Source organism: Parus major, chromosome 1A (genome assembly GCF_001522545.3).
Source record: "Parus major isolate Abel chromosome 1A, Parus_major1.1, whole genome shotgun sequence".
In the NCBI taxonomy this organism is placed as follows: domain Eukaryota; kingdom Metazoa; phylum Chordata; class Aves; order Passeriformes; family Paridae; genus Parus; species Parus major.
The window spans coordinates 28,916,803-28,936,010 of NC_031773.1; the positions used below are offsets into that span (position 1 = coordinate 28,916,803).

The following is a 19,208-nucleotide window of genomic DNA, read 5'->3' on the forward strand; positions in this document are numbered from 1 at the left end:
TTTTAATTAAAACTACTACATTTAGGCAGCGGAGTTCCATGAACTCAACAGGCCTAGCTGTCAGGTAACCTCAGAAAAGGAAGCCTGGCTGGTTTTACCTATCTGATGTCACGAATGAAAAGCAGCAGAAACAGTCTTATGTAGCTTTAGAAACACCCCCACATCTTTTTTATGGCATCACATCTACTTTACCTGTCAACTCTTAAGAGAAGTTGCTTTTATTCTATTTGAATAGCACTTCAGATCACAAAAAATAAAATTGACGTGACAAGAAAAATGCCAGATCATTCATCCAGCCCTTTAGAACAAGAAAATTTCTCTTCCTCATTGGGCTTAAAAGCATCTGTTAGACAATGTGAATAAACTCGAATCCAGCAGCAAGCCAATATACTGTACTGCTTCCCTGTGCACGTCACGGTTTAATGCTTTTCAGCTGTCATTATAGCAACCAGCTAAGTCACTCAGGGTAAAATTGCAGGTGAGAATTTCCTCTTCTCTTACAAATAAAATTGCTCCAATGAATCAAATGCAAAACAGGAAATCTGGTAACAGAAATCTTTGCTTATTATCTGGTTTGTAAGTCTAAAGCAATTCTAATGTAATAATCTTTTTTTTAATACTCTGAAGTTCATACAAATTCTTCAGAAAATTGTGTTACCACTGCCTTTCAGTAATAAACAGCACAAAAATTAAGATTAAAAACATAGCAAGAATAAGCATATTGCATATATACCTAAAGACAAGTGATACCAACCTTCTAAAGAGAATACTGCAACCAAAATCATCATTTACTTCAAAAGAATGATATTACAAAGAAACCAAAGAGCGGTCTCACCAAAGTGACAAACTAATTTAAGCCAAGAAGCAGGGCAAAAGGCAGCAACCCCCACTCATCCCAGTACAAAGCAATATTAATTTCGTGTTTTATACTGATAATTGAAAAAGTTACAGAAAAGGTTAAACACCAGACAATGCAATGATTGCATGACATAGAAGAGGAAAAATGGACTAAATAGAACAAGGTCATCAAGGATTTGTTCAACAAGTCATTTTTCTTTAAGGTTCCACAACTATTTACGAAGTTATTGACATGGAACAAAAAAACCATTGAGTGGAAGAAAACACAAAATACTTTATCGCATTAAGAAAGTTTTCCAAAATCTATTTACAAATTGGTCATTGAACATTTCTGTGCAAAGCCAAAATCTAACTTTCTTAAAAAATGTTTCTGTAGGCATTAGATGCAATAGATTTCGCTTAGTCTTAGTGCTCAGTCTTACCTCAGCCCATTTAAGAATACAAGTCATGCAGAATGTATGACTGCAGTTCTCAGGAAACCCAATCTCTTGTTCTAGAAGGCAGTTCAGGCAGATGGGGCACGTGTTGCCATCTTGCAATAAAGCAGAACAGGAACAGTTTTCCTCGTTTTCTTCACCTGGTATTATTAACATTGACACTTTGAAGTTTTGACAGTTTTTGAAACAAAGTCCTTCTAGATTTGAATAACAAAGAAGTAAGAATTTTTTTCAATACTCCTCTGGCCAGCTCCTTATCTGCATTAGACTTGAAAACCTGAATTATACTTGCTTGTAACAACAGAAAACTGTGTTTCAGGTGAAAAAAGCTAAGCAACATATTTCACAGACTACTGTACCAGTAGCCATTAAAACAAAGGAAAGTTAATTACAGGGATATTTCAATAAAGCAGACATCACAGTGCTTCCTATTGGTTATGCTATCATTTAGACATAACACCCCTAATTTCTTTCTCCTTGTGAGATTGTACTCTCTCCATGACATAAATTGCACCAGCATATTTTATATTCATTATCTTATATACACAGGGTCTACCTTTAATTTTTCTTTCTTAAAATTATCTTAATCTGAATATCTTCAAATATTTACCTAATCATGTACATTAAATAAAAAAATTTGTTAAGAGTTAGAAAGTGTTTTCAGAATACCATAATGTATGAACTCTTCTTAAAGGAATTTTAATCTGAATTAATTATTTTCTCTGAACAGCAATTGCTATCAACATTTTTGTTTTGCTACTAGAAGTTACCAAGTAATAACAAGAGAAGAGACAGGAAATTATTTGGGGGCCTCACAGGCCAGAGACAAATATTATGAGATAGTGGTTATGTTTATACAACTTCTTTCAAAATAAGCAACATACTAAGAGAGCAAATGAAAAAAAAATCAGACCTTCAGAACTTGAACCTGAATAATATGCTTCCATATTTTCACACACACAAACTTTACCTTCCATGTCCTCATGCGTCTGATCCTCAGTATCTTGAATACATTGTTTTCTGTTCTTCATCTTACAAAATGTAGTCTGAAAAATAGAAGCAGTTCATTGAGATTGCAACTTGAAAATAAAATTAATGAGTACTCTCCATTGTAGAGTAGAAACACATAATATTAGAAGTTAAGAGAACATTTATAATGTCTGCAATTTATAAGTATCATTATTGCTGTCTAGCAACTGATGTTTCCAACTTCAAAATTTGCTTTTGTTCAACAGATAAAAAGTTTTTGCAGTGTTTTAAGACTACCACTGGTGCTTTTATGTTTAAAAATTAAACATACAGCTAAGTTTCCATGCAAACCAAACATGCAACACAGCAGGAACGAACACCTGCAAACTGCCTTATGCAAATAGGGCAACAAACTTTAAACACTCAAGCGCCAGAAGAGTTAGCTGTTTTACAAACCTAGAGTCACCACAGTAGTGGCAAGTGAGAAAAATGAAAGCAGCTTATATATGACAAAAGCAAGAAGGAAATAATTCAAACTATTTGCACTCCAACCCAAGCCCCAAAGGGAACAACAGGTTTCTTCAAAACTACATGAAGCTTTAAAAATTAATAGTATTTAAAAGGACAAACTAAAACTTCAGAAGACATTGAAGAAATCAGAGATTACAAAGATCTGCTTCTTAAGCATTCAAACCTGAATCAAATTGAGGTTTACTCTCACACTTCAACACCTTTGCTAGACAAAGCAGCAGGATAGAGCTGAAACTGCCACAATCACACTCCTCAAATAAACTTCTTATTTCACTCAGAAGCAATACTTTCCCCCTACCATCAAGACAGAAGAGGGAGACACAGAATTTGCTTCCCCAAACTTTTCTTCTGATCAAGTCTTTATTGCTCGATCTTGGGAGCAGAAAGTGTCTTAATGATAATTTTTTTAATACTAGGAAAAGCAACTCTGCTGCACATTTCCATCACATATACTTCTCATTTTCTTTGGCAACCCAAGAAATCATGACTCAGATCTGTGAGTCTCAAACACAGACTGTTTGCTAAAGAAATGGTTAAAACTGTGAAACTAATTAGAAATATGCAATTAGAATTCAAAATGGCTTCAATGTTCCTATTAGAAATTACTTTTTGATTCCTGAAAGAGAACATGGGAATCAATCCAACTGCGGGTAGGGGAAAGTGAAGGGACAAGGAAAGAAAAGCCTAGCTATAATGGATTTTCCCCCTACACAACTATCACATTTTTATATCTAAAATTATTTCAAAACATATCATTAATACATGGCATCAACTGTAGGCTGGTTACCAGCACTAACACTGAGTTGTAGTCAATGTTGTAAGCTACAGGCATGTTCTTTTGGCAAAACAACTACTGTCCAGACCTCCACCATTTGCAAGCTAAGCAAAACTAAACCAACCCAAGTCAAGCTGCTCCTTTAAAGTTTAATGCCTTCAACAAGCAAAATCTGCATGAAATTAGGGCAGGTAAGACCACCAAAACCACATATGAATTTAGGAGATTGTGATCTGTTGCTTTCACTCTGATTTGCACAAGTGGCTTTGGCCCCAGAAAATGTAAATCATGCAGTAGTGTGCAGTATGGATGCTTTTATACATAAAATATAACATCCCTTCTGTTCTACATCTTAAAACCTCAGCAATGCTTTACACAAGCAGAAAATTCCACAAGCTACACTCAAACATTTTTCAACCCTACAAGTCCCAGGACACCTTATAGCTGAGTCAGTTTCAAGACAATATCAAGAATCCTGTACTCTGCATACATACACAGAAAAGTATTTAAATAAACACAACCTAGATACCAAATTAAGGAGTAGCTTTTGAGTTCACACTTATTATAATAGAAGTCTTGAATTCAGTAAAACAGATTGCAGAAACAGAACCCAGAACCTCTTCAAATTTGTTTTTCCCCAGAAAAAGTAATATTGTATTCCATTGTACTCTTTCTAGACACAGACATCCCAGCAATTCTGAAACACTTCCAATAATTAGAAAACCAGAAATCCTAAAATTCTGACAGAATATCAGTAAATCCAAGACATTCAGCAACTGAAAACGTTTATGTGGTTACCCTATTCTTCTCACAAGCCTATTATTTAAACAGATAGTGAGTGCTGCTAATGCTTTTCACAGATCACTTTGCACAGCACAACTTTGTCAGTTTGATATTTATTGCATTTCACACAACACAGTAGAGAAATTTAATACTACTGAATTTTTTATAAATAAAGAAAAAGATATTTAAATTTACACACTATTTAACAAATTAACTATGAAAAAACTGTTTTCTCCACTTCTTTAAAAGGGCCATCACAGGCATTAAAACAGAAGAGTTAACACTGGACTGTTACTACATTTATATGATTAAAAGCAGAGTTAGGAAAAGAGAACCTGGTGGTTTAGAAAGAGCAGACAGCGTAGAAAACAGAATACTTATTTTTCCCAAAATGTGACAAGCCAGCAACAAGCACTATACTATGTTGTGACCAAAAATAAATAAATAAATAAAATAAAATATAAAAAAAAAAAAAATCAACCATCTCCAAACTCCAGATAATCCTTCCTAAGAATGCCTCAAGACAGCACAGCATTACAGCCAACATGGTACTTTTCTGGTGCTTGTACATTCTCAATGGAATTACTTTCTAAGAAAAATATCTTACTTTATTTCATATTTGACATAAAGACAAGGGTATTCTAGTATATTTAACTGAGAACAGTGATCAGAGATACTAGCACAGGTACACAACACTACCTCATTTCTCTGTTCTCTTAAAATAATTAAGTTTCCAGGCTATTCTTCCAAGGAAATGAAATTCCTGTTCTTATTTTCATGGAATGCATCTACCAACAAATGTTAAAGAGAGGTAACTGCAGATCATGGTAATAGATTTGTCACTGTCCATCTGACAAAGCTTCAAGAAGAACTTAAACAATTCCATAAAGCAGACTAAGTACCATGCACACATGAAACTATTTCCTATATCACAAAAGTAGAAGTGTGATTCACACAAACTCCTTCATACAACTCACAACCTGAAAACAGAGATGTATTTCCACACTAATTCATTGTGCACATGGAAAGAAAAGACTTGGTCTGTTCAAAGTCATGCCTCTTAATTCTTAATGAATCTGTTACATTAAAATCTTAAAAAGACATTTAAAAAAAAAAAAAGTATTACAAAATCACAGAAGCCTAGTTATAAGTGTCACATGAAATTAGCACATGCCTCCTTTTTGCCTAACTACAAGACAAAGTCTTTACAAGCATTCTTTATACACTGTAAATAAAATGCATCAACTAAATACCCTCTTCCTCCAACATAATAACAGTCTAGAGACTCGGCTACATAGAAGTATCCCAGTTCAGCTGGAAAGGGGGATGGAAATCAAGAACACATGCAACAAAGTCTCCAGTGTGAAGGTGAAAAATTATGTTCAAGATACCTTACTCATTTCTGCAACAGATTTAACTCAGGAAACATTTGTAATCAAACTTTCAGCTTCTTAGATACATGTTGCATTAATACTCAAGAGTAGTAAGTTATTTTGACTGTTCTGTTTCTATTAAAAACAATTTATTTTAAAAATTATTCAGGGGACTCATTAGTCATGATTTGATTTTTGATTTTGATTTTTTAAGAACTCAAGAAACAATCAGTTTCAATTATGAAACAACAGTCAGACATATCTTTAGTACACAGAATTTATTTGCTTAATAAACAACAAAACAACCTTTACTTCCATCAAAATTATGGGCAGTAATAAGTAGGATTCTGTTTCTCCCTATGCATTTTCACGGTCATTAAAAAACCTGGGAAAGAGGTTTAAGCTGCTCCCTCAGCAAATACATTTTTAAAGAAAACAGATCTCAACAACTAGTCACATTCACAAAAACAGATTTTTGTTGGTGGTGGTTTTCATTATTGTAATTTTAGTAGTTAATGACAGAACACATATATTCTGAAGTTCCTCATATGGGCTCATCCTAATCTCTGGATCATTACTGGGAAAACACCCAGCTGCTGATTAAAATTTTTAAACATTTTGCCAGAACTTTTGTGCTGTCTTAAGAGATGGGCTGAGAATGCATTTGTAATTTGCAATGGCAATTGAACATTTGAAAAGCTTTTGACCTACTCTTATCACCATGTCTAACACAACACATACAGAAAAAAAAAAATTAAAAACCCACATTACTGGGTATTGTTTAAGTACATCAAGAACCTTCACAGTTTTTTAATTTTTTTTTTTTATTTGGAAAAACTTCTGATTTGTCAGAAGAGCCTGGAAAGTAGACTTGCTTCAAGTGACAATTGGGTAATGTTTGTCCTTCAATAAATGAGGGCTACATTGGGAATCTGGAAGCACTTATCCTGGATTTTCTCCTTTGTGCAGTAAAATCTCTTGGCCCAGCACATTAGTGAGAATAGAACTGACGGTGACACTCAAAAGCAGGCTTTTAAAGAGGATCTTTACTCTCTGTAAGCTCAAATTGCACCTTGTCTGCATTCCCAAATCAAATGCAATAGAACCAACAAAGATGAGGAGAAAGAAAAAGACCAGTGCTATGCCTTGGGGAATAAAGAGAGAAATCTTTTTCTATAGGTGGTTTAAGCCTATTCATGTAGATCCAGTGTCTTGGAAAGAATCACTGCTATTCAGGCAAGGAGATACTGCTGATTCAAAGACTCTTTCCAGACCCTCTAAGGATGAAATTACCCAAGAGAGCTGAGCTAATCTAACAGCTTGCTGCCACCCTAAGAAGCAGCAATGTTTCTCACCACTAGTGATGGTGAGCAGACTCACTAAGAGGTGTCCAAAGACATTGCAAGTGACAGAATGAGGGAGGGAAGAAATAAAAAGGCATTCCCCCTTTTGGCAGTGGTAAGGTAGAAAAATGCTCAGACTTTGCTGTCAAACTCCCTTCAAGAACACAGCAGTATCTATCTAGATCAGCTGCCAGGTCCATGAAAATGCAAGGTAAAGTCACAGAAGCAAACTACCAAAACCAAATGGCTAGAACTATACCACACTAAACAGTACACTGCTGTCTGTTGCTGTTCCCCTTCCCTACACAAAAAAACAAACAAACAACAACAAAAAACCCCAAAACAAAACAAAGCCATCCCACCCAAAGCAACACAGTAGATATTATCCTCAGATTTTCCATAATCTAGCAGCAAGATACTGACATGCACACTTCAATTAGAGATGCTGTGGCTATAGCTATGTCCCTGAATCTATGTTTTAATTTTTGTGGCCCACTCAAAAATAACAATGCAAACAGCAGCTGCAAACACTCATGTCCAGTCAGTACTGGACAGGACAACACCATAACTGCCTCCTAAGCAGGGAATGCAGGCACAGCTCCATCAAAATGTGCTTGAGAACTTCTCCAGTGACTCAGAAGCAGTGCAGACTATCATTTAGTAACCTGTCTGACCACCCAGAAAGTCAGGAGTTTTAAGAAAGACTTAGAACCTTACAGTGGACAAACACACACAAGGTAATCTCCTTCCTATGTGTAATGCTTATAAATTGTCTCTAAATCTGCCGTACAGATCTTTTCTTGTTAAATAATTGAAATAGGCAGTGCTCCTCGATGAAGTTTAACAAAAGAGTACCTGCAAAACTTAAGCAAAAAATAAAGGGTAGTAAGAAAGATGCCATTTAATAAGACCCCCACATATTTGAGAATATTCTATAAACTGTAGGGGGCACCATGTCTTCTACAGAATGTTGGTTGTTGAAGTGCTGCTACAAATCAGACTGAACTCTAGAGTTTCGCAAGCAAAAGACTTCTGTTTACTGGACAGTGTAAAAAGGTAGCCTAGCAATGTCAGCAAAACCACCTCATGTATCTGTGCCTTGACATCTTATGCTGATCCCCAAGTTGCTTTAGCATTCTATGATTACAAAATGAAGAACACTCATCATAGTTATTCATATGTGTAAGGGTGAATAACCAAGTTCTAGCTCTACTTAGAAAAGTCACCATCCAAAAAGCTTCACTACAATACAGATCCAGGCAGATTACCAACCTGAAAAAAGGGCAACATACTTACATTGTAAAACTCACACTTTACTGTTAATATCTGTAGCAACAGCATGGAACCCATATAATGTTCTTTAGTACAAACTTACCAAAGCTGTAAGAAATCTAAACCAACATATTTACTACTCAACAGACGTCAACCAAGATACTATCACCAACAGGAACCTATTAAGGAACTTCCTATCTCTCTCTAAACTAGGAAACTCAAACATGGGAGAAGCATCCCTTCAATCTCAGAATCCCAGTCATGCAGCTGGCCTCCCAGTCCACCAACTTTCATGTTCCCTTTGTTCCACAAGTAACCAGCTCTCATTAGTTTTTAGCTAGTAATAAAGAAAAATGAGGATGTAGGTTACAGAACAGTAACAAGCAGTAATAAAATGACACTCAAAAAATCTTGTCTAGAAAGTTAACTGGTAATAAAGCCATCATTCTTCAGCAAAATTCCAAATCCCATCCTTCCCATCTGAAGAAACCACCCAAAAGAACAAGCCAATCAATCATTCTTAAGCAGTAACTAACTTAAAATAACACCAGGCACCAAAGTTTGTGAAATACTGTTGTTATCATCCCTCCTTCCCCACAGAGATGTCACACAATTTGATTTGCCAGACTCAGGAGCATCCACATAACTACTGGGACAATCCACATAAAAACCGATGCTTCCAGCAAGCCACAAAATATATGATGTTTGACCAAAACAGCTAAAGCCTCAAATAGATATTAATTCTCTTTGTCAAAAACACAGAAGTTTTCTCTGTATTTATCAATTCTCACCATGCTATCACACAATATGAAGGCCTATTTTTTGAGGGAGATCATGAAGATGTAGAGGAAAACTGATCACAAGCTTGCACACCAGTTAGCAGTTCTGAGCATGGTACTGAACTAGTTACTTTACATGCACTGAGGGCAATTAAGTACAGGAGGCAAATTTCATTTCTCATCTTTCTGCATGTCTATTAGAAAACATTTTGTTCCACTAGGATGGATAGCAGAAGTTTAGGATCTCTCCTGAACTCATTTTAAAGGTGATAATAAACTGTGTACTTCAGCAGGTTTCTCCACAAGTCAATGTACGTCAATTATCCCACAAGATTTTCAGTATCTGGCAGCAGCTGTGAGGTTAGCCCATAAGACCATGTGACATTACATGTCAAAGTACAGCTAAGTGGCACCTCTATACTATCAGTATGCTTCAGGGTAACCACTGACAACCAAGATGGCCCTGTATTTAGGTGAAGTCAATTTGCAGACCAAAAACTAGATAAAGCTAAACTTGTTAGTCAGAAAGAAACACAATAAAAACAAAAAAAGGCACTTAGTGGTGTTAGTTGTCACAGTGCAGCTTCATTTGATTCAAAGTATATGTTCCCAGCTGATCATTCTAAACTGTAAATTAAAGTTATGCTTGTGTCACAGCTGGGTCTTCAGTGACACTTCTCAAATCTGTGGGAAAACCCTTTCCTACTCTGCTAGAGGACAAATTATGTTACTCAAGCCTCTGTCAGCTCTTGACAATGCAAAAACAGTGAGAGCAAAGGCGTGCAGCTTCCCTACATGCTAAACTAAGGCAATTTTGCAGGGTAGCTCCTCAATAAGTCTGCACTGATAACACTGCTTTCTAAAGATGTTCTGAATTCTGAAAATATAAAACAATCCTAGACCTAATCTTTACAGAAGTGCATGGCTGGGCTCACAATAGCCATAAGGAGGAAACATTCATTGGAGCTGTAGTTAAGTCCCTTGGGAAAAAACAGCTTCATTTATACAAAAGACAGGATGAATAAAACCTTCTAAATACTGATACAAGGTGATGAAATGTGTATTCACAGAAATTACAAGCCCACCTTGCTTTTCTTTCCAAACCACTGTTTTCAACAGAAGGCAATGTGCACTGTGCTGCTGTTTCTCCTGTGCATGCACATGCATGATAAGACTCTCAACAGAAGAAGCACTACACCACAACCAGCCCTGTAAGAAGAACATGTGTTTGCCACTGGCTAAGTCACATCATTTCATATCCTGATAACAAAACATGAAAATACTGTAGTAATTACCATAATATAAAAAAGATGAAAGAGAATATAGGGTACATAACACGCTCTCACAAAATGTAGAATTCAGTGCTTAGGTGTTTCTTCTAAGTAGTCTGTGACTAAACTGGGTGAAATTTGGATTCACAAATAACAGGAGCTCATTAGGCATTAGGTGCTATTGCCATAGTGCACATGGTTCAAGCAACTAAATCGAATCAGCTTAAACTCAGGCCCTTGCCTTCTGCTGTTTAGGCTCCTTAGTCACATGCATACTTTTGCAGCTGGAAGGGATAGCATTACATACCAAAGTCAGCAAAAATGGCTCAGCCATTTCCAAGAACAGGGTTTGGTTTTTTTTAAAGTACTTTTTTTCTAGCCACTTGGAAGCACTAGTATTTTCATGCTTTCCACCAAAGAGCAGATATTTGGCAGTGGGTCACTGCGAGTAAGAACATGATTTCCACACAAGTAACCCTTCCAAATACAGCCATGTCACAGATCTGGGGGGAAAAAAGTTTGCATTTAGTCAATGAATCTTTGCTAGTCATTGCATTTAATTTTTCCCCCTAATAAACTTAATCTGTGCTTAGCATACACAAATAATTTTAAGTTCCTATCCCACTTCTACACAGCACATACAACATTCCCACAAGATGAATGAGCATACTTCAGCCAGTGCTATGGCAACACAGCAGGACTTGTTGCAATCATCTCTCTGATGCTAAAGAAACTAAAAAGACCATCTTTATTTTTCTTAATACCATCCTAGTCACATCCAAATAGCCAGACTCAAACATCAGGGATGTGGGAGCTGAACTAGAAGACCTAGCAAATACAGAAGCAGAGAAGTCTAAGACCTTTTATCAGGGAAAGGAAAAATGATGGGCAAAATCAATGGAGTAAGACTGAGCTCAAATGAACAGCTATGGGACAGCAGCAAGAAGAATGTTTAAGATGCAAAAAGTAATGGGGCAACAGAAGGAGAGTGGTAGGTAATTAGAGAAGCATCTTGATCTCTAGACAAAAAGGACAAATGCAGCAAAGGAAGAAACAACATGCAATTGTCCAACTACAGACTACCACTATTTTTTCTTTTACCTAAACCATATTTTTTAGCTTCTGCATGTTGAACCCCTTCAAAATGAAGGCTATTCTTCTAACAAAATTTATATAATGCACAGGCTTTCCTATAACTTTATGGTTTAACTTACATGGGAAATAAAAGGACTACAGGAGATTAGAACAATAGACACAGCTTTGATAAAAATACCCTGAATCTGAGTCCTCTAGTAAAAGTATGCTGTTCTTTCATTTGGAACATCAAATCAAGGGTTTAGATTTGTGTCATGTTTATGACGTGTTCATGATTTAAAAAATTGTATTTCTGCAAAAAGAAATTTCAGATTACAAGTAAAATATACAGAGTCAAAAACAAACAAAAGAAAAAAAGAACATACCCATTTAAAAGTACATTTTGCCTCGCCAAGGCATACACTTAAAAAAAAACCCAAAACACTAGATGAAAACCATGGTGCCAAAAATACAGTCCTCAAGCTCCTTCTTGCTTTGAATAACAGAATTTCATAAGCTCAGGTCAAAGACCTACACTAACCTCTTACAAAAACTCAACAAAAATAAATGCTGTATTTGTGGGAAAAGAGAGCTTGAGAAGGATTTATGACTACTATAATAATTTAAAGTGTAATTGTATTTTGTACAAAATCTCCTACAATATCTGTAGAATAACAATGCATTGGACATCATTTCAGAAGTAGTAGATAGACAGGGAATAAACAGTTTCAGTTACTGTTAATCTTGTTTTCACAGCCCTCACTCAGCAGTAACTTTCAGGACAGCTTAAATAAAGTTAAGAAACCCCAGCCAGAAATGGAAGACAAGTATTTAAGAAAAAGTCCTTAACACAAACAGCAATGCAAAGAAAGGTAACACAAACTACTAATGCAAGATGGCAACCTCAGATCTGGGCTTAAAAATATAACCTGAACTCCATCACCTTTCCTTCCAATTTGTGAAGTGAGTCTAATAAACGGTTACACTAATCACCTTTTTCACTTCACCATATATATGGCATCAAGAAACTCTCTACAACACAGTGGTACTTTACTGTGAATTCTTAAGTGACCAACATACGCTTTGTTACAATTGTTTATTCTATGCCATTGCAAACCTTCAAAAAGAACTTCAAGCTTTCCATATCAACAACGCTAGAAGCTCCCCACAATGAGGAACTCCACTGTCATTCAAATTTTCTTGCCAGAATAACAGCCACAAAATAACCACTGGAACCCACAAACTTATCCAAGACTTGTATAAGGTACCTTTCTTACTTGGACTGATGAAACTGCATCTTAAAAATCACAATTTCATAGGTTTAAAGAGAAGAATATACTTGACTTTTATTGTTATACGTGGCTTTATTTGGTAACATCTCTAAGCCAAACTCCAATGAGCTCAAGGTAGCCCTAACAGATTGATTTTCTCCAGCTATTTCATAAGACTCCAAATTACTTTTTGTTACACCCATCTATCCATGACGGTCACCACCTCTTACCTAACAACTGATATACCAAGAACATTTTTAAAAAAGCAAAACTGCATATAGAAAGTGCTTATTCAGTAGCTATATGGAAAGCAGAAGAGAATTTAATTGTCCCTCCTATGTCCAGAACTTCTGAAGTTTTACACTCTGAGTAGCAGGCAGACCAATTAAGAACACATGCCTACCTTCAGATTCTAACTTAACATCCAGATTTTTTAATATCAGTTCAACTCATTTTTATGTGTCTCCATCTCTCCTGTGGCACAGCAAGAAAAGCACAAGTTTCACTGCTCCCATTTTGGCCTGTGTTGCTATTTAAAGATATGGACAGAGATGAAGACTTCTATCAGACACTGGAATTTCACATTCTTTATTACTGCTGGCAGTCTAACAAAAGCCAGGTGGTAAGTAGAGAGAAAACACAAGTTAACTCAATTGGTATTTCCAAGGAATTTCATACTAGCTTGAAAAAACTTCAAATTTACTCAATTTATTCAAGTTTACTCACAAATAGTATCTGCAAAGGCAGATCATGGTTAAGCAGTACTTTCACCCCTAACCATTGCATTTTAATGTGAGTTCACCAATCCTTAAATAAAAAAATGCATTAAGAGAGACATTATTATTAGTATCTTTTAGAAAAAGTGATTAGATAATGCTATTACCACACTATTAGGCTTTAGAAAACAGGTACTCAAAGACATTTCTGCTTCCCAATTCTCACTACATATTCTGTTATACATACACTCACATATATACACACGCAAATGCAAAATCTGAAAATCTCAGAAAGAATAAATACCACCAATCACAGAACCATAAAATGAAAATGTTACTTTTTTATTTTTGCTATGACAGTATTTTTGAGTTCAAATTCCAATTCTGTGCTATCATGGAAGAAAAAAAGAGCAATACTACTGTTTCATCAAAATAAATTTGTGAGATAGTGTAACTTGCTAATAAAAAATAAATAGGTGAAAATACTCAGCACAACATACACAAATATAAGACATAGACATTCAATGCCTACATAAGTGTGTCTGCATTTGTTTTCTGAATAAATCAAATGCAGTATTTTGATTGTCCTTTGTGAAGTTAACAATTTCCCAAGTTTAGAAGTGACAACTTCCACATTGAGTTATACTGAACTTGTTTCTCCAACAGCAAGTCTTTAGGAAATGATGCACTGCAGTAAAAGGACATAGAAAAGTTAAATCTTTCAAGAAGAAGCAGCTTCCTCTTTTCTGTGTCTTTTTTAATGTCATGGTTTGACACTGGCTAAAAGCCAGGCACCCACAAAAAACTATACACTCACTCTCTTCTGCTACAATTGAGCAGAGGTGGGGAAAAGAAAATCTGAAGAGCTCATGGGCCAAGATAAGGATTAGAAGAAAACACTAAATGGCAAAATAAGCTTAAATGGTACAAAGAAAATTTATTAACAGAATTAAAAGAGGATAATGAGAACTAAAACCTTTAGAACACATTTTTCCTCCCTCCATCCCCTCCTTCCTTCCCACCTTCAGCACAGAGACAAAACATGGGAGTCTTTAGTCCTTTTGTTTTTTGTTTGCTTTTTTTTTTTTTTTAAATATCTTTCCTCAATTCACTTAGGGAAAGGAGTTTGGTTTCTGCTGTGCCATGGGGTCCTCCCCACAGGAGACAGTTCACTGTGAACTTTTCTAGCATGGCTTTAATTTTCACCAGTAGCAGTCCTGCCCAATCTGCTGCAATGTGGGTCCCTCCCACAGGCAAACCATTTTCTCACAACTGTTTTTCATGGGTCATTAGTTCATGGGGTGTACTTTTGAGAATGAACTGCTCTCCTTTGGAAGCAAGAGTCCTTTATCTCCAGAAGCAACAGTTTTCTCTCTCCGAGTTTCCCACTAGATTACAGATTTTCAGCATCTTGCTCCAGCACAAGCATCTTTTCTTACAGGCTCCAAGTGGACCTCTGCATCCCTCCATGTACTTCACGAGTTACAGGGAAACAGTTTGTTGTATTACAGTCCTCACCACAGCTTGTAGAAAAATCTCAGCTCCAACGTCCAGAGAACCATTTTCATCAACCTTAGTGCTGTTCTCCTCACATGCCCTCACCTTTTCTCTGACTCAGAAGAAAATTGTCATTTGCAGGTTCATTTGTTCTCAAGTTCTATCAATTGGAAAGTTCTTATAGAGTTTTGTAGTGCTGGAAGGTTGATCCCATCTGGGCTCCGCATCAGGGAATTGCTCATCATGTCCCTCGTTGTCGGCCACGTGCTTTCCTCGAGCACAGTGTGAGCAGCACTGGCCACTGTGGTGCTGGCTCCATTCAGCACCTCTCTTTATGCTGAAAAGGAGAATTGCTGCCCCTGCCCTTCTGCCCGCAGCACAGCTGGCTAAAAGTGCCCAAGCAAGCCCAGTTTACTGCAGACCATGCCGAGATAGCCCCAGCCACATGGGTGCTCCTGGTGCTGGCCCCGGCTGCATGGCACTGGCTGCATGGCCACTTGTGGCGCCGGAATGGCCCCAGTGGCTACCTCATCACTCCTCAGAAGAGAAGAGTATGCACAGATTTTTCTGTTCTTAAATATGTTATCACAGAGGCGTTGATAACTTCTCTGTTTGGGCCAGCCAATCTGTCCATCATCAGAGCCTTCAGGGATTGGATCTGCTGGACACAGTAGAAGTTCTGTGGAGCCTCTCGCTCAGAAGCAGCCTCTGTGGCTTCCTTGGCCCCCACTAAAAGCCAGGCTGTATTAAACCAACAGAGTTGGTTGGTTGGATTTTTTAAAAGCTCCCAACAGAGAAAAACTACTTGTTGGATTTGGTGTGGGGCACTTAAATACAGATTATGCACATTCAACCTTTAAGAGCCCTTCCAAGGCATCACCCCCATCATGCCTTTGGTGCTTCACCAGAGCCAAATGCAGAGGTGACAAACTTCTCAAACAGAGCTGTTTGAGACAGCAGAGCTGCAGCTTTAGCAAACACAAAGGTGCATTCACCTTCCATCTTCCAGCTACAGCCCTCCCTTGCTATTTCAGGACTGTAGCTAAGTTCCTACACAAAAGAATCAAGCAGTTCATGGTATCAAAATTAAGCAACTTTCTTGCAAATTGTGTCCACATCCTCATCTGTTGGGTGAAAAGAGACTAAACAAGTACGGAAGATACAATATCACTGAACACAGACCCTCTCCAATGAAGCCCACTGCCTTGAAGGGCAAGGTGGACTAGTACATACATATGAAACAAAATGTGTCTACATTCAAAGCCACAAAGTAGCCCTTGCTTTGAAGTGCTTTGAAGCATATGCATTTAAAGATCTCTGGCATTGATGAATACAGAGGATGCTTAACACTGCATGTCAAAGCCACAATTAAAAAAAGGCAGAAATACTGGACACCGTCAAGATTTAGAAAATCTACCTCATCCTTAAGGCATTGACCAGATTAACCATAACCATTTAAGAATTTATTCAGAAAAACTGAAAACAATGCTTGACAGCATTGAATAGTCAGTTTAGCCATCATGAGGAATTGCTCTGCATGTTTGTATAGGTATTAACTGGAAAGACAAATTTTTTCCCTCACCTTAGACTAACTGGCAAAGAAAATCTGAACACTGAGCATCAGTCTGACAGAAAGCCAGGCTTCAAGAATTTGGTGTAGGTATGGCAAGTCAGCCCTTCAAACTTACCAGCAGTGGTTTCTTCATCCCTATTAATATACAGTATGTTTAAAGACATCATTATTTGAAAGAAAAATTACCCTTTAATGACTATATAAAACCCACTTAAGTAATTTAAAGTTTTTGCACAGGCTTTTTTAGTACTCAGGACAGTGGAAGACTGAAGATCCTGCAAAGATACCCTGCAACAGGATAAAACTGGAAAACCAATAGATCTATGTAACCTGAGAAGAACAATCATGTATGATGAGCAGAACTGTCTACAAGTTTTATAAAACCAGGGGCTAGAAGCCATGCAGGAACTGCATCAAACTACAGCCAGTTGAGAGCACAGAGAACTCTTTTATCATCTAGATGTTTCCAATGCAATAGCTGACTAACTAGAGAATAAGGTAAACTTACAATTGCCTGGTGGGTCAAACTCAACAATCTTCACACACACAACAAACAGCCTTCACATGTGATGGAGAACCATAATAATCAGGGCCAAAATACTCACTATATACCTGGAAAAGTGTTTCCAAAGGTAATCCGAATACGAGGTAAGCTATACCCAGGATTACTCAACAACCCAAAATCACTGCTATTCAAGAAGGTCAGAAAAAACATTCTCTTCCATGACTATTTGGAAGAGAGATTTCCTCACAGACACAAAGCTGTTGCCTGCCCTGCTCATTCCAAAGCAGACTTTAAGGTCAGTGAAATATGAAAAAAATAGACATATTTCTTATTTGTGTCATTTGTCACTCAAACCTGACACATCAGCAAATGTAAACTGCTGAAAAGAAAGCTTCAAAAGACTTAATATTCTGACTAAAAGTCTAAACAGCCATCCCCACCTCAAATATGTCTCATCTTATCTCAGGAAATAACAAAATCAAACACTGTATTCCTAGAAATGTTAAGGAAATGTTAGAAATGTTAAAGGAAACATTTGAAAAAGTACTCGGGATCATTTCCAAGTATTTTCCATGCCACTGGAGAGGATGCTAACCATTTTCTTTTAATATTCTAAGTTTCCAAATACAGCTTTTCCAGTTAAAAAAGAAGAGACATAGATTATCACATATAATCAACCAAATAACAGCAAATTTTTTGTCACTGTAATTTCATTTAAAAAGCCTATTACTTATTTATGCTAAGAGCAAATGAAATCATGACAAAATGATTTTCCCATGTGTAAGAAACTGAATACCTACACAATAAAACCTTAAGTCAGATTATACTTAAAACTATGACCCACTGAAAAGAAAATCAAAAGCCCCCACAAATTAGTGATCTACAAACTTAACAGTGGACACTTAGTTAGCTAGATTTCCCTTTAAGGTTACCGAAGCTATACAATTACAAACTCAAAATAGAGGTTCAAGAATCAGGGACATTCCAATCCATCATAAAATAATTACTTAGATGGGCACAGCCTTAACTGTCTCTTGACATTTTAAATAAATAATTCTTTGCCAACAGCACCTAGTTACTGATACTAAACATACAGTAACTACCTGGCCTTTCTCTCTGTTATCTCATTCTTCCTAAGAATTTAAAATTAATTAGTAGTCTAAGAGGAAAACATAGTGAGAGGGAGGGGACCAATTTTAGTCCTAACAATACAGCTTTGTTTTAAAGTTATAAACGTGGAGATGGACTGTCAAAGATGAGTTACAATTTGTGTGCAAGCTAATAATATTCTTTAATACTCACCAAAGGGAAAAAAAAAAAAAAAAAAAAGGAAGAAACTAGAACACCATGTACTATAAAACACGAAAACTGGAAATTATCTCACTGGCTCGGTAAATTACTTCCAGGCTCCAGCGCTCCCCTGCACAACTTTGCTGATGTCTAAGTCGCGGTCCCACACCAGCACAAAAGCAGATCTAGGTTCTGAGCTGAGCCTCTCCGTGCAACTTCCTCCACAGCTCTAAGGTCCCAGAAGCCGCTCCTCCAGCAAAAGCCGCCGGTGTTTACAGCTCTAGGCGCCCGGTCGTGCGCCCACCCCACAAGGAGCAGAGGGACGGCGGTGCTCCGCGGGCCGTATCTTTGTTCAGCCCCGCTCATGGGTCAGCGGGCAGAGCTGCTGTTCCTCCCGGTGCGGCTTCACAAAAGCTTTCGGCACGGAGGGGGCCGGCGGATCGCCCCGGCCGCGCCGCTTTGTTTCCCCTCTCGCCCCAAGGGGGGCCGGCGGATGTGGGCGCCAGACCCGCGTCTCGCCACGGCGACCGAGCGTCAGCACCGGGCCGGGCCGGGCTCCCGGTCGGCGCCACGACGCGGGCGACGAGGAGAGGTGGGGAGGGGAGTGAGGAGGGAAAACGCGGCCGGAGCCGGCAGCAAACTCCGCCCCAGCCCGGCGGAGCGGCGGGAGCGCCCCAGCCCGGCGGGCTCCGCGCGGGGGCAAAGGCCCCGGCCGAAGCGGGACTGCAATGCCTCCCGCCTGCCCTCCCCTCTCGGCCCGCCAGCGCTCGGCCCCGGCCCGCGGCCCCGAGAACTTCCCCTCGCCGCGCGGAAATTCCCGAGGGAGGCGGCCGGAGACAGCCGCCACGCTCACCTGGCGCCGCTACGTTCCCTGGCGCGGTCTCTGCCCCG

At 38.1% G+C, this 19,208-nt stretch overlaps 1 protein-coding gene across 3 annotated transcripts in view; it reads right to left on the reverse strand.

Moving 5' to 3' along the window:
• SCAF11 (SR-related CTD associated factor 11) overlaps window positions 1-19,208 on the reverse strand; it is a 50,130-nt gene extending 30,922 nt beyond the window's left edge. For 2 of the 3 annotated variants that reach the window (XM_015628493.1, XM_033514237.1), the window contains exons 1-3: window positions 19,171-19,208; window positions 2,266-2,341; window positions 1,281-1,435 (exon numbers count right to left, since the gene is read on the reverse strand). In XM_015628493.1, coding sequence (XP_015483979.1) covers window positions 1,281-1,435; window positions 2,266-2,326 — 216 coding nt within the window. In that variant the 5' untranslated portion in view covers window positions 2,327-2,341; window positions 19,171-19,208. Of the gene's footprint in view, window positions 1-1,280; window positions 1,436-2,265; window positions 2,342-18,411; window positions 18,724-19,170 lie in introns of those variants that run through there. The other variant, XM_015628494.2, reaches the window with a different exon arrangement.